At 42.0% G+C, this 19,365-nt stretch overlaps 1 protein-coding gene across 3 annotated transcripts in view; it reads right to left on the bottom strand.

Annotated features, from left to right (window-relative positions):
- LOC132382002 (endothelin-converting enzyme 1-like) overlaps nucleotides 1-19,365 on the bottom strand; it is a 314,075-nt gene that overhangs the window by 166,038 nt on the left and 128,672 nt on the right. Inside the window, exon 1 of one of the 3 annotated variants that reach the window (XM_059951780.1) lies at nucleotides 18,955-19,084. The exons of 1 other annotated variant lie outside the window; for it this stretch is intronic. In XM_059951780.1, the coding sequence (XP_059807763.1) occupies nucleotides 18,955-18,957 (3 nt within the window). In that variant the 5' untranslated portion in view covers nucleotides 18,958-19,084. Of the gene's footprint in view, nucleotides 1-1,046; nucleotides 1,220-18,954; nucleotides 19,085-19,365 lie in introns of those variants that run through there. One more of the 3 variants, XM_059951777.1, reaches the window with a different exon arrangement.

Genomic DNA, 19,365 nt, shown 5'->3' on the forward strand with positions numbered 1-19,365 from the left:
ATAACATGTATACATTTGCAAATCCCCAATACTAAAGAAATGAAATATTCTGCCATGTACAGCAGGACAGGCACCATGAAGCTAACCCAAGTGCATCAGCTCAGTTTAGGACCTACTATGAGAATATACCGGGACAGATATTGAAGTGTGTACACTCAAGTGTGATGACAGCAGAATGACAAGGCAATATTTGTGTGTGTAAATGCACATGTAAAGAGTGCATTTACCAAATGATCTTCATCACACGTCAGTGCTTAATATATTCCGGGGAAACCAATCAAGGAGAGACAAATTTCAGGCAGGAAGCAACTCACTCTCTCAAAGTTAATAGACTGCACAGATAACCACAATATAAGGTTTTCAAAAATCTTCTATAGTTTTAATCTCATTAAAAATAACGTGATACACAAATTACACAAAAACTATATCAATTATATAAAAACACACAAATATGTATATAAATCTTAGACTATAATCCAAATACTGCCCTTGGGTTAGAAGCTAGAGATATTGGACTGTATCTAATGTAGAAATATAAATGGAAACAAAATTATATTTTGTACACATTGAAAATAAAAACTGTTATTCTAAACTGCACTCTAATTATACCCTCCAGCCTCTGCTTTAGATTCACCACCATTGAGAAGGGCTTAAATACAGCATGGACCAGTTTCTATTCTAAATGTAATTCTAAGAATTAATAATAAGACAGCTGAGAAGATGCTGTCAATAAACTGAACTGTACTTAGAAAATACAGCTATACTGAGAAATGTGCTCAGATCTTTTACTGATGAAGTATTGCATTTCTGTTGGCAGGATTTGGATCACTGCCACCATTGCATTGCAATAGTATTTAAACGTTGGTTGTAAAATATCAAGTCAAAGCCAGAGGCTGTAAGTAGGTATTATTGGCAAGATCGCAAATTGCTCATACCCCATTCACAAGCAGCGGGAAAACAAGTAAAGGATATTGCTCTGTCAACCTCCCAGTGAAGCGGCAAATTGAAGGCAATGTACCAAGTAGCTACATAAATAAAAGTTTCACCTCTTTCTGTGCCCTGCTTCTGTATTTCCACATTCTTGAGAAGACCAAGATGAAGTCTTGAGTATTTGCATCCCCCTACAGCAGCCTCACACTTCGCATTTTGCACTTGGAATCCCTGTAAATTCCCTTAATCTATTTGACAATCTTTCTCCACGAGCCCCATAAGCCTCTGAATGAATCTTTGAGCCCAATTTCTTCTTTACTACTATGTGTCACACCGGGACGTTGTACTTCGCTGTCAGAACATCCTATTTTCTTTGCAGTAAAACACCCTGTAAAAGCAGATGTGTGTCTCAGGAAGTCTCCTGTTGCTAATTAAATGATAAACAGCAAGAAATACAAGTTGACCTCTTGCTCACACGAGCAGCTGCCACAAGAATGAATCAGCCTACAGATGAATTTATGCAGAGCTATTATAAAGAGATGAGCAAAGGGAAATACCTGCAATTTTGCAGCTGCATTAGAACATCCTGGGGGTTTATGTAACATAGGCAGTGACAGAAATGGTCAAATGTCACAATAAAACTGGGTTTTGTGGTTGGTATTTTAATTGTGTAAACAAGTAGTAGAAACAGGAGGTTGATGGGGGAAAATGGACAGGAAAAACCAGAGGGTAATGGGTTGTTCTGTGAGGCAAGCATTAATTTGATGGGCTGAAATGGCTTCTATATCATCAAGAAATATGACTACAGCAACACAAATATCTGAGTCGTAATGAAACAGGGTCAGGAGGCGCACCTGTTAATGCCTCATCAAGTTATCTAGTGACAGGTCACATGTAGATAGAAGAAGGGAAATATCGATAAAGGTCTGAATGATGATTAATTAACATAGAGATGGGAATCGGCTCCCAGAACACACTGAGAGTCCATGGAGTGACTTGGATAGGTTAGGTGAGTGGGCAAATTCATGGTAGATGCAATTTAATGTGGATAAATGTGAGGTTATCCACTTTGGTTGCAAGAACAGGAAAACAGATTATTATCTGAATGGTGGCTGATTAGGAAAAGGGGAGATGCAACGAGACCTGGGTGTCGTTGTACACCAGTCATTGAAGGTAGGCATGCAGGTACAGTAGGCGGTGAAAAAGGTAAATGGTATGTTGGCATTCATAGCAAAAGGATTTAAGTACAGGAGCAGGGAGGTTCTACTGCAGTTGTACAAGGCCTTGGTGAGACTGCAGCTAGAATATTGTGTGCAGTTTTGGTCCCCTAATCTGAGGAAAGACATTCTTGCCATAGAGGGAGTACAGAGAAGGTTCACTAGGTTTATTCCTGAGATGGCAGGACTTTCATATGAAGAAAGACTGGATCGACTAGGCTTATACTCACTGGAATTTAGAAGATTGAGGGGGGATCTTATTGAAACGTATAAAATTCTAAAGGGATTGGACAGGCTAGATGCAGGAAGATTGTTTCTGATGTTGGGGAAGTCCAGAACGAGGGGTCACAGTTTAAGGATAAAGGGGAAGCCTTTTAGGACCGAGATGAGGAAAAACTTCTTCACACAGAGAGTGGTGAATCTGTGGTCTTCTCTGCCACAGGAAGCAGTTGAGGCCGGTTCATTGGCTATATTTAAGAGGAAGTTAGATATGGTCCTTGTGGCTAAAGGGATCAGGGGGTATGGAGAGAAAGCAGGTACAGGGTTCTGAGTTGGATGATCAGCCATGATCATACTGAATGGCGGTGCAGGGTTAAATGGCCTACTCCTGCACCTATTTTCTATGTTTCTATGTGTGACGCATAACTGACGAGAAAGAATTTGGTGTGTGGATGATTGCACAGATAAGACAGCAGTAATACTGTGAATCTCTGATAACATCTGCAATGAAGAGATCTTTGCAGGGATGTGCCTCAGTTCCTAGTTTGTGCTGTCAACAAGTTGTAGCGAAATTAACCCTTAAACTTGAGCTTGGTGGTTAGGTTGGGGCAATGCACTGACAGATCACAACTGCAGGGAAGCTAACACTGAAAATACACAGATGAGAACCAATCTCCATTGCTTCCCAGTTTACATAGATTATTGTCTCCATTCAACCAGGGCACTGAGGAATTTAAAATAACTGCATGTGGCAAGTATGTGATAATATTTTCTCAGTGCAACATCAATCAATGTACTTCAGTTCTGCTCTTCTGAGGGTCAAGCACGAACACAAGGAGTTGGCCCAGAGGAAGCAGTTATGAATGTGCATCCTTTGTGGTGAGGTTTGGCCCACCTTGTTTAATTACAGAGAAATTTGGATTGCTTTTCCTACCCTCCACAATCCTTCAAACTGCCAAGAATAACAAGAACATTGTGCACTGTGACAATAATTTAATGTCTTGTATTGCGTCACTAACAGACTACAACAGTCTAACAATACCGATTTCTTTGCTCAAGAAGACGAATAAAGGAAATACTTTCCTGTAAACTAATTTTCTTTGAGTTCCCTCTCAGCATTTCATTAATCGGACCCCTGCCTGAGTGAGCCAGCGCTTGGAGGCCCCTACTACAGTGAGTTTGCATTTCTCTTCCCAAAACATGATTTTCCGTAACAGCTTGTACAGTTATGAGCGTGCCCAATAAAGGAAACAGCCATTGTTTACACAATGCTCTGTAGCTAGTCAGACACTTGTACAGTACTCAAACATTTCAAGCTTGAGACTGTCACAGCTCCCTTTCCCCACACAGGTGGACTATGAAAGGACTGAAGCTTCCAAGTTGTGCATTGGCAGATTTTTGTTGAGGAAGGGTTAGGACAAGAGGTTCAGGAAGTTGGTAGGAAGCAGAAACACTATGTCCAGTGGCAGGCCCTCCACACAACACTTGGGCTTTTGAATAACCAAGGGATAGAGGGCCTCTGACATAATGCTGGTAAAACGGATCAGTGTCGATGGATGCTTTGTGGCAGAATTGGATTTTTTGTTATGATTTGTTGTTATGATTCTGTGATTATCTCTGGAATTATCACTTGGTCTTTTATGGGCATGACACCCTTCCAAATCCAAGCCCAAAAGGTGCAAATCAGCACAGCCAGGGTCTGGTTTAATGTCTAATACAACTGCCCTAAATTTTCTTCTCCTGTCACCTCTGCTGAGCAAAGCCAAGTATTCCATTCATTTACAGCTAGCCTCATGATGAATGGCTTGTATTTATGTACCAGGCTGATCCCTCTCAAATTATTACCAAAAAGCAATGTGGTGATCAGTGCAAAAAAAGTACTGAAAAGAAACAGAAAAAGCTGGAAGTAGTTCAGGACCTTGGTTTGTCGTTACACATGTAATGCCCTGGTTCATATTTTTACTGTATGTATTTCATTTAGCAGTTCTGTGAGAGCAGTCTGTTCTGTTTTCAGCCTGTTTGGGTTTATTGTTGAAGATAAGGGAAGAAGAGAAATGAGAATGGTAGAGCTGAGGGGAAGCTCCTCTGGTGAGGGACACTAAGGTTGGGCTTCGGGCTTTTGTTCGGGAGATGAAGAGAAAAGACGCTTGAGAGAAGAGGACACAGAATTCGACCGGGGGGAACAAGATTCAATGAAGCCAGGGGTGAGATCGATCGGGGATTGGTGAATACGATGAAACTTTGAGCTCCAACTTGTGCACGTTTGACTTTAATGGGCCCTCTTCCTTCTGTTTTCCTTCACTAACTCTTTAGTTAAGATTCTTAAATATAATTCCTTGAATCGTATGCAGTGTACTGTCTGTTATTTCGTGGCACTAATTTGTAACGGGGTTGCAAGTTACACAGCATCCACCCAAACTGGGGTTTAGAGTGGGAGAGCCGTCTCAATCTCATGGGTTTGGCAGGACCGGAGTGTGTTATCCCTCGGCTTATGCAGCCAAGGAAACCAGGGGGTTTTCACAAAGATGCTGCCTGATCTGCTGAGTGTTCCCAGCATTTAAAAAAAAAATTCATTTACAAATGGAATTTAAAATGCAGTCAGGTGTCGAGATATCTCCGGCAAAGAATGTTTGCATGCAGTCCGGGAGCTGTCTTCATATCCAGAAACCTTTTTCTATTTTATGATTTTGCAGCCTTATGTAAACATGCTAAAGGATGAAATTAATTCAGGTTAGCAACTCCCAAATTAAAGTTCAATCTCTGGGGAAACTGCTTGCTGCTTAATGCCACATAACCCAGCCCAAGACTTAATAGCACAAGTCCAAGGTTCTGGAACAAGGAGCTTTAATGAAGAATTATAAACACTGGGATTTCAGTAGATGTTGGAAATCCACAGTAACACTCACAATGTGCTAGACTAGAGGAACTCAGTCCTGAAGAAGGGTCCTGGCCTGAAATGTCAACTGCTTAATCATTTCCACAGATGCTGCCTGACCTGCTGAGTTCCTCCAGCATTTTGTGTGTGTTGCTTAAGTCAGGCAGGATCTATGTAAAGGAATGAGACCCTTGATCAGGACTTACACTCGACACACCTGTTATCACCAGCCTACATCAATTGCACAAGAGAACAGGTTCCGCAGAACAGAAGCCATGCAGATGTTATAAACGAGCCAGAGTCACACAGCATGAAAACAGACCTGATGCCAACCATCTACCCACCCATTAATCTAAATCCTAAATTAATTCCATATTTTTATTCTCCACACAGACAGCAGCAGAGGTTAGGATTAATGGTTAGCTAGGGTGCCAAGATGTAAACTGTTTGTTCTTCTACCTCTCACCTTCTTTACACCACCTTTTCTTGGAGGTCATCCCACAGTCCACAAAGTTATGGACCACCTTCTGGGTAACCCACGGTGCTAATTCTGACCTGGCATGGGATCAGTGGGTTTCTCCAACCTCATTTGCCAGGTAGGATTAATGTCCAACCACTGGCAAGTATCTGTCAGTCCAAACAGCACACAACATTGCAAAAATTAGTGGGAAGCTTTTCAAAACCAACAGAAGGCAACTAAACTAAACACAATAAAGCCATAAAGGTGAAAAACTGAGGAAAACCAGCCAATAATGTAAAAGAGGCAAGAGTGGGCATTGCAAACACCAGCAAAATCTGCAATGCTGGAAATCCAAAGCAACACACACACAAAATGCTGGGGGATCTCAGCAGGCCAGGCAGCATCTATGGAAAAGAGAAAACATTCAACATTTTGGGCTGAGACCCTTCATCAGAACTGGAGAAAAAGATGAGGTTAGAGCAAGATGTTGGGGAGGAGGGGAACATTGGACCAGTGGAAAATGATGCTGGAGAACTAGTAATGAGGAACAAAGAAATGGAAGATGAACTGAATAAGTATTTTGCATCAGCCTTCAGGATAGAAGGCACCAGCAGCATACCAGAAATTGAAGAGCTTCATTATGTATTCACTATGGCTTGGGGTTGAAAGGTCTGAAGATTGGCAAGTCATTTCTACCAGATGGACTACATCCCACTGATCTGAAATGGGTAGCTGAAGAGATTGTGAAGGAATTAGTAGTCAGCTTTTGAAAATCACCGGATTCTGGAATGGTTCCAGAGGACTGGAAAATCACAAATATCACAACACTTTAAGGCCAGCTGGCCTGACTCAAATGGTTCAGAGATGTGAGAGTCCATTCTTAAGGATAGATGGAGGCACACGATAAAATAGGCAAAAGTCAACATAGTTTGTTTAAGGAGAAATCTTGACTGACAAATCTGTTGGAATTCATTGAAGAAATTAAAGGCAGGTTTAACAAAATAGAGTTTGTGGATGTTGATTACCGGATTTTCAGAAAGCTTTTATCAAGTTGCTGCAAATAAGGCTGCTAAAAAAAAGGTAAGAGCTGACTGTGTTTCAGGAACGATACTGGCATGGACAGAAGGTTGACTAACTGGCAGAAGACATAGATCAGAGATTGAAATCAAAGTTGCAAAAGGACTTGGAAGCGCTGGCGCAGGACTCCTGAAAGGTTAACTGAAGGTTGAGTTGGTAGTAAGGAAGGCAAATGCAATGTTAGCATTCATTTCAAGAGGACTAGAATATAAAAGCAAGGACATATTGCTGAGGTGTTACAAGGCATTGGTCAGATCACATTTGAAGGATGGTGAGCAGTTTTGGGCCCCAAATCTAAGAAAGGATATGCTGCCATTGGAGGAGATCCAAGAGGATTGTGACAATAATCCCTGGAATGAAGGGTTTACATTTAAGGAGCATTTGATGGTTCTGGGCTGTACTCCCTGGAGGTTAGAATGAGGAGAATTTCATTGAAAACTTTTGAATATTGAAAGGCCTAGATAGAATGGACATTGCAAGGATGTTTCCATTTGTGATGGAGTCCAGGATCAGAAGCACCACTTCAGAACAGAAAGGCATCCCATTAGAACAGAGATAAAGAGAAATTTCTTTAGCCAGAGGGTGGTGTATCTGTGGAAATTATTGCCACAGATGGCTGAGGAAGTCAAGTCACTGTGGATATTTCAAGCAGAGGTTTCTTCATTTGCAAGAGCATCAAAGTTTATGGGGAGAAGCCAAAAGAACGGGATTCAAATAATTATGAACTGGTGTGCATGCAAAAGATTGGGATGTTACATCTTCTTTACCTCAGTCTTGGGGCATGTCATTTCAGCCCATTCACTGGCAAGGGACCAAGAGGTTGATGTCATTCCTCTTGTTATATTTCCAGAATCACTTGCTTCCCTCAATCCATCGACTGTCTTTTCCGCAGTGAATCAGAAATTGTACACAAGGCCCGGTTTAGTCCAAAAAGAATACCTCCCAGCATTCGATCTCTGGTCCTTTGTCATCCAGATCCAAGCACTGTCTAAATATGGTGAAGACTTCTGTCTTTGTCACCCTATCCACGACTTCTTGATCTCCTTTCCAATCCAGGAGAATCCCCCCCATCAATTTAACCCTCCATCAATTACTTACAATCCCTGACCTCTGGCTCTTGACTCCTTGCCAAGGAAAATAGGGACCTTTCTTTCCAATTTATCTAGACCATTCAATCTTACACACTTTAGTTCCAGCGAAAATCACCAGAGCATTTGAAATATTTCCTTGATATTTCAGTTTTATAAGCCTGATATCATCATGAATATTCATTGAACCCCCTCTAATGCAATCACATAATTCTTGAGCAGAACTGTATATGAACTGCGTACAATTCTAGCATAACACCTCTGCTCTTTATTTTATGATTCTACTAAAGATAAGCATCCTGTTTGGCTTTAAAACTTCCATTTCCTCATCTCATCTTTATAGAGTGGAAAGTGTGAGCAATTTCAAGTTCAGCATCTCACGAGGATCTATCCTGGGCTCAACGCAGCTCCAGAGAAGGCATGACAGCAGCTATATTTTGTTAGACATTTGAGGAGATTTGGTATGTCACCAAAGGCACTTGCAAATATGTACAGATTTATTGTGGAGAGCGTTCTAGCTGGCTGCATCTTAGCACTATCAGGCATGAGGGTGGGAGGGAATGGTGCCTACTGCATGGAATCAAAGTAAGCTGCAGAGAGTTGTAAAATTAGTCAGCTCCATCATGGGCATTAGCTTCAGTAGTATCCAGGATATCTTCAAGGAGTGATGCCTCAAAAAGATGGTATCGAATCATAAAGACCCTCCCCCCCAATCACCCAGGACATGCCTTATTCTCATTGTTACCATCAGGAGCCTGAAGGCACACACCCAACAATTCAGGAACAGCTTCTTTCCCTCTGCCATCTGATTTCTGAATGGACTTTGAAACCGTGAACACCACCTCACTAGTTTTATTTTCATTTTTGCACTACTTATATCATTTAATATACATTTACTTACTGTAATTAACATTTTTCTCTCCATTATGTACTGCGTTGTACTGCTGCCGCAAAGACAACAAATTTCATGACATATGCTGGTGATATTAAACCTGATTGTGGATGGATGCACTAAATTCCTTCCTTGTCCTCTATTCTCCAACTCTACACCACAAATCTAGCATTAGGTGTATTTAGAAACCACTGGTAGTTTGTTTAATTGTCTAGTTCTCAGTCTTTGATTTGCTCTACTTAACAAACTAATTTTATTCCTTCCAGTTTTAATTTACTTTCTTCCTTCCTAGTACTTGATCAGCTTCCTACCCTTCTGAAGAAACAGAGCAATTTGGTTACAACTATAAAACCAAGTATTTAATTACAAAACAAATGAAAGAAACAAAAGCCGATGATATTATAATTCTCAACCCCAGAAGCAAGGATGAAGTGTGGCACCATTACTAGTTCCTGCCAGTTTTGCGTGGCAAGAGCATACAGAGGTCCTGGCTCCAGCAACCTCAGCTGTAAGGCCCCGAGTGCAGTCACCTGCATGAAACTCGATTCTCTGCCATGCAGAAATTAGATGGCCATCGTCCAGCAGATGGTAGCTAGAGCCATTCATTGGGATCTGCAGCCTGTCACTACCTACAGTACGTTCTAGATCAAGGGTGAAAATGGGTACAAGTTTGGATTCAACACAAAATATTTCATCAATCCACATGCACATTCTTACATTTCCCATCAAATAGGTAATGTACAATAAACAATATAAAATATTATTTCTGGTATCCACAATTGAACTCTAGTAGTTTTGAACCGATTTGCAATGTTCAGCTGAATACATTTAGATGTGCATTTGTGGAATATATTGTGGCTTATTAAGTTCTTACTTTGGTCAATGTCATGCCATGGGCACCTCAGCTTCCTACCAGAGAAATCATCCACAGAACGCCCTGCAATCTAAACCAGGTGCATTCCTCCTCAATCCATCAGTCCTGCTGAAGTGTTTCAGCCCAAAATGTCGGCTGTACTCTTTTCCATAGATGCTGCTCAGCCTGCTGAGTTCCTCATTTTTGTGGGAGTTGCTTCCTCGTTAATGTTTATTTTTGTCCCAAATGATTATCAATGGGGAATAGAAGGGGTGCACAGAAGACTAAAGCCAAGGTATGGGAATACAATTAGGAAGGGGTCTATTTAAGATCATACATTCATAGGTAGCTCTACCCAACAAAAAAAATCTTACCTTCAATTTTCAGTCATATTTAACACCAACACATATCAAGGGTTGGACTTCTCTCAGCATTCACAGAGGACCCGTCATGTGACACTGGGTTAAAGAATAAGGTGACAAGTCTCTACCATTTGTGTATGTTTCAGTGTTGTTGCTCTGCAAAATATTAAGATGTGTGTGTATCTTTCCTGTGGCTACACACCTGCCATTGTTATGTAATACCTGTTAAAGGAAATCACACGGTGGGACTGCACTGTTAGCCTAACTGCACAAGTGAGTTACCAGTCTTTGTTGTGGGAGCATACAGTTTCATTGCATATCCGCAATCGGTTCTTTACAACAGAGAAGATGGCCCTTCAGCGCATAGAGTTTCTGCTAGGAATATCCTGCAGGTCATGAAACCCACTTCTCATTTATTTCCTTGTTCTCTCACCACATGTTCACACTGCCCTCAACTGGTGGTATCCTCACAGTTACCCACAACCAGCCTTGGTCTTACTTATTTTTTTTCCTCCCTCTGTTGTACAGCCTGACCTGCTGAGACTGTCCCGCAGCACATAACACAGATAACGTGTAATTATCATTTAACTGCCCCATTAACCCCTTTACTGCCTTGCCAATCTAAAGAATAATTTTGTCCTTTCCATCTGTCCTTTCACCATATCTGCAAGTATTAACTTTTCCCGATCCCAGTTAAAAGAAGAATTTCTGATATGAAGTGTTAACTGTTTATTTTCCAGACACTGCCTGGCCTGCTGCTTGTTTCCTGAATTTTCTGTTTTCTCCCCCCAGCAATTGTGGGTTTTTAATTGCTTGGCATTGTATTTTCAGCCTTGCTGATCTCCCATCCATAAATATGTAAATATTTAGCCTTAATATGTAAACACTTCCTCATTCAATCACTCCTTTTCTTGGAGAGTATCTGCTCTTGGTAGACTAACTAGCCCTCAAACAAGTTCAAGATTCGAAAGTACATTTATTATCGAAGTAAATATGCAGTATACAACCCTGAGGTTCTTCCTCCCTCAGACAGCCACGAAACAAAGAAAACCAAGGAAACTGCTCACAGAAAAACATAAAACATCCAACACACAAAAAAGTATGAATCATGCAATTGGCAAAAGTAAACAAGTGAAAAACACAGAATATAAAACATCAAACCACAAAGTTATTGGAACAATGCAGCAATGTTCAGTTTCAGCCCAGTTCAATCTAGCATTGTGTTCTTTGTTGACTACAAGCCACAGCACCAGTCAGCTCCAATCAAAACCACACAAAAAGGCAACAACAAATAAAAGGAGCAATGAGAAATCAGAAATACATTAAAACATGAACTATTGTGTCCAATCCACAAACATGTTGATTAAACCTCAGCCAAGACCCATCGAGCGAAAACAAGAGAGACTGGTCAAATGCAGCCAGGTGGCACTGAACACCTTCTGCCCTCATTTTCGTTGATTTCAATCTTCCTTGGCACTTTAATCAGCAAGAAATGGAGTCAATCATGGGCTTGCACCCCATCTCCAGGCTTCTTGGCCTCTAGGCCAAACACTTTGCTTGGAACTTCACCAAACTTCCTCAGAGATAGCAAAGTGCCAGATTGCTCAATCAGCTCAAAAACACACCATCAAAATGTAGATCATAGGCTCCAAAAGTAGCTGAATCTTATTTAAAAGAAGAAACAGAAAGGAAGAGCACATCTACATGAAAGAATGTCATAGGGAAACAATAGTCAGAGATCCTCACCACCAAGGCCATGATCTTTTCTTGCTGCTGCCATCAGATAGAAAGTACAAGAGCCTCAGGATTTGCAACACCAGGTTCAAAAACAGTTACTACCCCACAACTTGAATAAAAGGGGACAACTACACTCAACTTCACTTGCCCCATTAGTGAAATGTTCTCACAGCCAACAGACTCACTTGCATGGGCTCTATCTCATGTTTTCTTTATTTATTTGCATTTGCACAGTTTGCTGTCTTCTGCACTCCAGTTGATCTTCCTCCGATCCTGTTATAATTACTATCCTAAAGATTTACTGAATATAATCACAGGAGAATGAAACTTTGGGTTGAATATGGTGACATACATGTACTTTGATAATAAAATTTACTTTGGACTTTGGAGGGCATTAACTTCCGCTGATTAGACACATCCTATTTCACTACTAAGTGTGCATCAAAGTGGTGTTTTATCTTAAAACAAACAGCAGTAACTTTAGTCTTAGAGGCCAGAGGAGCAGAAGGAGATAAAATAACAATCCTAAGAGCTTGTCATTCAAGATTGTTTTTTCCCATTTTCAGATCCTTTACCAGAATCCAAGGCAGTGAAAAATAGGTTTTGAATATCTGTTAAATTCAACCTAATATACTTTTAAGAAAAAAAATTCGCAGGGCTTTCAGAATTTATCAGCTTTTAATTTATTGCTTTCAACCAAACGTCATTGCTGGTCATTGACGAGTGGCAGGTGGTGAAGGTTGTGATTCCCTCATCAATCTGGTTGATAGTGTGAGGGAAAAAAATCTCCCACATTGTTCTCCCTCGCACTGAATCTGTATATTTTTTCCTCTTCCTTTCCTTGCCAGGATATTTTCAGAGGTAAACTGGTCCCTGAAATCAGCTGCTGATTAAATCAGAATTTAAATGATGAGTCCAGTTAATTTCTGGTCTATTGTGATCTCCCTACATTTATCTTCCATTCCCAAAGTGATGCTAATGCATGAGTCGGTAATGGCAATCCCTTCACACGTCAGATGATGGTGATCCAACTTTCTCTTGTTGGAAATCAATGTCATGCACTCGTGGCATTTGAAAGAACAGGGATGAAGAGTGTGTGAAAATAGTATTTTTAATGGGAGTAAAGACATCAAGAGATGACATCGAAAAAACATAGAAGATGGAAATCTTTATTCTGAAAGTCAAGCCTAAAGCAATACAGGAGAATTGGGAGGGGAGATGGTAATATGGATGGAGCATGAAACACAGCTGAGACATGTGGTATTGTGACTGAGATGAAAGGAGTAGCAAGTCTAACAAACAATGTCAAGAGGCTGGCAGTGAATGTAGGACAGGGAACTTACATAGAGCAGAAGAAGATGGAGAAAAGATGTTTATAATGGCCGATAGCAAAAGAGATCAAGTTGTAAGTCATTTCCTTCAGCTGAAAGCAAAGATCTCAGACCACGTAAAGTTTTATGTTAACTGCTTGGGCAGCACTGAAAACATTTCTGTTTGCAGCGAATAACACTAAACTTGCTCAAAGATTTGAAGGTACCCAGTGAGTTCATCATTGCAATCAGGAAGAGGCGATATTGTTCTGGACCGGCATATGTAAACGTTCTAGACTGCTTGCTTCACTGGCCTAAACTAATCACAATGTGTCAATTCACTTTAACCTTCTAATCTCTCAGAGCCCCTTTATCAACAACTAGCAAATCCAGAGTTAGCACTGAGGCACACAAAGTCAATGGCACAGTGAATGATATTTCAACCAAAGAGGCTTATTTATTTATACAACAAGGTATGGGTGTTCTTGGCAAGGCTAACATTTACCTCCCGTCCCAAATTGGCTAGAGTAGGTCAACCAAAATAGAGTATTGTTTAATGAGATGTTAGTTAATATTATTGGAGAAATTTGGAAGATGATGCAAGTTCAACCACTACTTCTATGGTTACGAGATACACAAGAATACATAGCTCAGCCCCCTAATACAAGAGCAACAGGCAGATGGTCCTTCAAGGTGGAGTGACCATAACATTATAGAATTCTTCACTGACAACAGAAAATGAAACATTTTCACTCAAACTAGGTATCTAAATTGAATTAAAAACTATAAAGGAAGGAGGAAAGAGCTGTCTACGATAGATTTTGGAACCTCATTGAAAGACATGATGGCACATAGGCAATTACCAACATTTAGGAAATAAATGAAAACGTAAAAGGAAAAGCTACCCAATTACAAGACAAAGGCTGTACTGTGGCCAAACAGGAGTTCTATAAAGTTATCAGAAAACAAAATGCAAGCAGTTTAAAATCCCTGCCTAAGGAAAGCTCCAGGAAATTAATTGTGACCAAAACTGGAGCGCGAGGATAAACTTGCAGCAGGAATATAAAAGTAGCTGATATGAACTTCTGTAGATTGTATAAAGAAAAAGATCTGATGTCAGAAACGAGAGAATTTATAATGGAGAATCAAAGAAATGACGAAAGAGTCAAGCAAATTCTTTTCTTCTATCATCATGGAAGAGGACTTCCCAGAAATGCTAGGTGGTGCAAGAGTCTAATAAAAAACAAAGAAAATTAGTATTAGTAAATCAGTAGCTTTAGAGAAATTAATGGGAATGGCAGCTAATGATTGTGTGTGACCTAGAGGTGAATTCTCAACTAATTGGATTCCATGACCCTGTTGCTCTTGTTCTTCTTAGGGAGATGAGACATACATTTTTGCGTATTTCCATAGATACTGCCTGGCCCACTGAGTTCCTCCAGCATTTTGTGTGTGTTTCTTGGATTTCCAGCAACCGCAGATTTTCTTTTGGATGTGCCCTGTTTGGATTTTCAGAAGGCCTTTGATAAAATTCCACATGAGATTATTGCTCAAAATTAAAGTATTTGGAATTGGTTCAATGTACCTCAGAGACAGAAAACTGATTAACAAATAGGAAACAGAATAAGTGGATGGCAGGCGGACTCTAGACCCTTTACACAATATGTATCAGAGATTTGGATTGGGCAGCAGAATAAAAAGTTTCTAAGTTCCTGGGACGCTAATTGGATGACATTGTGAGGAAGATGTCAAAAGGCTGATACAATATAATCTGGATAAATGAAACACTTACCCTGAATGAATTACATACAAAGACTAGAGTACCTGATAGGTGAGTGGCCTTCAAAAGTGAAATTTTGAGAATGCGGCGTTTGTATGTTCCTGACACAGTAAAAGGCAAAGATAACAAGTTTCTTGGTTTCCGAGAGATATTGAGACCCTGGTTAAAACAAAAGGAGGGAGGTGCATCGAAGGTATGGGAAATCACAAAAAAATGAGGTACTTGAGGAGCATAAGAAATGCAAGAGAAGACTTCAGGAATTCAGGAGGGCTAAAACACATGAGGTTCCTCTAGCATACAAGGTGAATTAAGAGCAAAAGGATAGCAAGGGACAAAATTGGTCCTCTGGAAGATCAATGCTAATCGATGCTTGGAACCAAAGGAGATGGGGGGAGATCTTAAATGGAGCTTTGCATCAGCATTTACTCATGAGACAAGCATAGGCAGAGAAAAGTAGTGAGGCAATGCAGCAGCGAGGCCATGAACCCTGTACAAGTTACAGGAGGAGGTGTTAGCTGTCTTGAGGAAAATAAGGGAGGATAAATCCCCAGGGCCTGACAAAGTGTTCCCTCAGACCCTGTGGAAGCCTGGTGTAGAAATTGTAGGGGCTCCAGTACAGCGGGTGAGGTGGTGGAGGATTGGAGGAGAACTAATGTTGTTTCATTGTTGAGGAAAAGCTCTAAGAATAAGCCAGAGAGTTACAGGCTGGGGAGTATGACATCTGTAGTGGGAAAGTAATTGGAAGATACTCAAAGGGACTGGATAAAAAAAGCGTAGCAGTACAGAGAGGAAGTGGAGCGGGTGGTGGATTGGTGTGAGAAGAACAACCCAAGCCTGAACATGGAGAAGACAAAGGAAATCAGTGTGGACTTGAGGAAGGTGCAGACAAAACCGTCCCCTTCTGTGAAAAACATGGCTCTTTCATAGAGAGAGTTCACTGCACCAAGTTCCCCGGAGTTCACACCATGGATGACCTCATCTAGTCCCTTAATATCACCTCCCTGAACAAGGCAGCACAGCAGCGTCTCCACTTCCAAAGAAGATTTAAAGATTGAGGCAGGCAAGGCTCTCCCCCCACCCCATCTTAACTGCATTCTACAGGATCATTAACAGCTTCCTGACAAATTGCATCTCCATTTGGTATGAGAACAGTCGAGCATTGGACCAGAAGCCCCTACAAAGGACTGTGAGAATGGCTGAAAAGATCATAGGAGTCTCCCTACCACCCACTGGGGACATTTTTCAGGGGCGCTACATACTCAGGGCCCTTGGTATTGTTAAGGATCCCACCCATCCATCCAGTATCCTCTTTGTCTTTCTACCACCAGGCAGGAGACCACAATGAAGTTGATGATGGGGGACTCACAATGATGAGGGAGAGGACAGATCAGAGCAAAACTATGCCAACTGGTCAACCAGCCTCTCTCTCGCTCGGGAGAATAAGCACAGCCAATGGGCACAGCATTCAGTACTGCTTGTGTCTGGGGACCAATAAACAAATCTCACCCAGACCGTGAGCAGCTTTGAGAGTTTGGTTTAGTGGAGGACTGGCCAGATTTGTAACAGCTTCATCATCTTCCCATGTTTGTTAGCTTTGTACACCACTTCCTCAGAACACCTCCAGCTCTGCATGCTCAATTTGCCAACAGCTGGTACAAGTTATAGATGCAGCTGTTTCCATGAGCATTAAAATCAAGAGTGACTATAGTTGCACAGTATCTCTTACAACTTCAGAGCATTGCAAAGAGCTCTTAAATATATTATGTAATTTCAAAAAAAATGCAGTAGGTACAATTTTGTACTCAGATTTCCGCAGAAAGTTGAGATTTGCTATGCATTATTAACACAGTGGGAGGAAGCAGCGATAGATCATCCAGCACCACAGGCTTACACTGTCTTACAAGGTCATTGCCAATTCTTCTGGTCACTCCAGCTACCGATACCACCATTCTACATCGATCCAAGCAAATTTCCTGGTGGCCAACCACACCTAATTCCTATCTTGATTTCCATTCCAACATGCCAGTCTATGGCCTCCTTCTGTGCAACAATGAGGGTGGAGGAACCACACTTCATATCCCATCTAGGTTGCTTCCAACTTGACAACACAAACACTGATTTCTCCTTCTGGTAATAATTTTCCACCTCCTTCCCCCTTCTTTTCCTCACTTTGGCCTCTTGCCTCTTCTCACCTGCCTATCACCTCCCCCTGGTACCCCTCCTTCCCTTTCTTTCATGGTCCACTCTCCTCACCTATCAGATTTACCTTTTCCATTCACCTGGCTTCACCTATCACCTTCTAGCTAGTCCTCCTTCCCTCACACCCCCACCTTTTTATTCTGGCATCTTCTCCCTTCATTTCCAGTCCAGAAGAAGGGTCTCAGTCCGACCCCTCTGAGTTCCTCCTCTGTGTGTGTGTGTGTGTGTGTGTGTGTGTGTGTGTGTGTGTGTGTGTGTGTGTGTGTCTGTGTCTGCGTGTGTCTGTGTGTGTGTGTGTGTGTGTGTGAGAGTGTGTGTGAGAGTGTGTTGCTCTGGGTTTCGAGCATCTGCAGAATCTCTTGCGATAGTGACTTAATATTCGCTGCGATTCCCCAGCTTACAGTTGTAACCACGTCCGAAAACATTGTTGCTCATCTAGATTCAAAATGAGCATCCCATCTGACCTCCGACTTTCAACTTTCCGACTACAGGAAGCAGCCCCAGCATCTGCTCAGTTTAACATCTATCACACCCAGTCTGAACTCTCCCCATTCAATGTTCCTCTCATCCCACGAACAAAGGTCATAAAACCACACAGGACCATCTCCAAGAGAGAGATCATTTCCTACAGCAACTACGTGATCTACGAAAATGTATTTCCCCCTCAAAAAAACTCAGCGATTTGTACTCGGGCTGTTGTTTTGCACAGCGGGAAGCAGCGCACTCCTCCTAGTCAACGTGCATCGCTCTCAAGGATCAACTTACCGACTAATCAAAGAACCGAACCTGTAAAGAGCCAGTACAAAGCAGTAATTTTCATTAACACCTTTCAAGAAAAAAGTTGCTATGGAACCAAAGCCCCGCGTTGGAATGATTTGTCTGTTTAATAAATGTGAACTGAAACTCTCGCCTTTACCCGCATCCCAAGGACTGTGACCCAATTTAAAACCTCAGAAATTAACTGCTATGCCTTTTAAATGCGACTCGCCCTCATCTAAAAGTAGCAAAGATTAGGCAGATTCCTGTAGGTCTGCGAACTCCTGTACGCTGTATCTGACAAGGGAACAGAAACGGCTACTTGCCAGAAAATCGCTGATGGAAGTGCTCACTCCCGTAATAAACCACACACCATTCATAGAGAATCAGGAGATAAGAAGGGTGGGATGATCAGTTGTTCCGTTGTAGAATTTCTCTTCTCACCAGTGCACTGGTGGATACTTAGTTTGGATTCTAGTTGTTTATGTTCTTTCTGCAGAACCCATCCCACCTGTGGGAATCAATCGCATCTCCTTCCTCCCTCTACACATCGCCCGTAACCCTAACACCGGGCAGACAACAGAGCCCTTCTCCAGCTGCAGAGACTACGATTCATCATCCCGCGAACTATATATATCCTCTCGTCAACACTAAGATGCAGTTACGGGAGCAGAAGTAACGTATACGGGCGAAACACAAACACGTCGCTCTGGGTAACGGTAGGCAGGTAACCAGCACTCTTCTGAAGTACTTGTGCAACTTGTTTACAGCTCGGCTGCGCACATCTGTGCACGCTTACACGGTTCACATCTGGGAGCAGTCACGTTATTTACCCACACTCTCTTGGCAATTACTATACCCTGAAAATGGCAACGAGTAGGTCGGGAAAATGCAACGAGCCCGGGTCAGATTTCAGACAAGTAAGGTTTGTCAGTTTACAGTTGCCAGAGTCCTAACCTAGCTCTCCCGGAACTTGAAGTGGATAGTTACACAGTCTAACGCGAACACGGTGAAACGCAGCCAGTTTCCCCTCACTAAGTGAATGGATCAACGTTCTCAGGGAAATGAAGCGTCCCCGAGAACACTTTCGCTCCGCTCTCTACAGACTGACGAGAAGACATTTCCCGAAGGCAATGAACGCGGTTTCCACAAACTGTACGCTTTCAGACCCAAGCCAAGGACCGAACGCCCCTTCCTACCATTGTTGGTGCCGCGGCGGGACTCCACACTCGATCTGCCAAGCTCCCACCTCACCGCCTATCCTGGCCCTGCGCGCCGTTACACAAGGCGAGGCAGCGGCCAACTGCTCTGATTGACAGCTCTCCCTCGTTGATTGACGGGCTCAACCTGGGCGGCAGTGCTGAATCCACCAATCCCCTTTGGGGGCGGGGCCTGGGTTAACTCCCTGGGTGCTGGAGCGTCGGCTTAGTTAACGAATTTGCATTTACGATACACTGAAAATATCTTTTTAGGAAAGTCGACTTCAGTTCAGTGATTAAAGCCTGTATCACCTATGTCAAGGTTGCTGAGAAGGTTGAATTTTAAATGTCCTTAAAGACAGTTCAGTTTTAATGATTTTTCTACACTTGCTTGGCAACTTTCAGTGGTCC

This window comes from Hypanus sabinus, chromosome 27 (assembly GCF_030144855.1).
Source record: "Hypanus sabinus isolate sHypSab1 chromosome 27, sHypSab1.hap1, whole genome shotgun sequence".
NCBI lineage: Eukaryota > Metazoa > Chordata > Chondrichthyes > Myliobatiformes > Dasyatidae > Hypanus > Hypanus sabinus.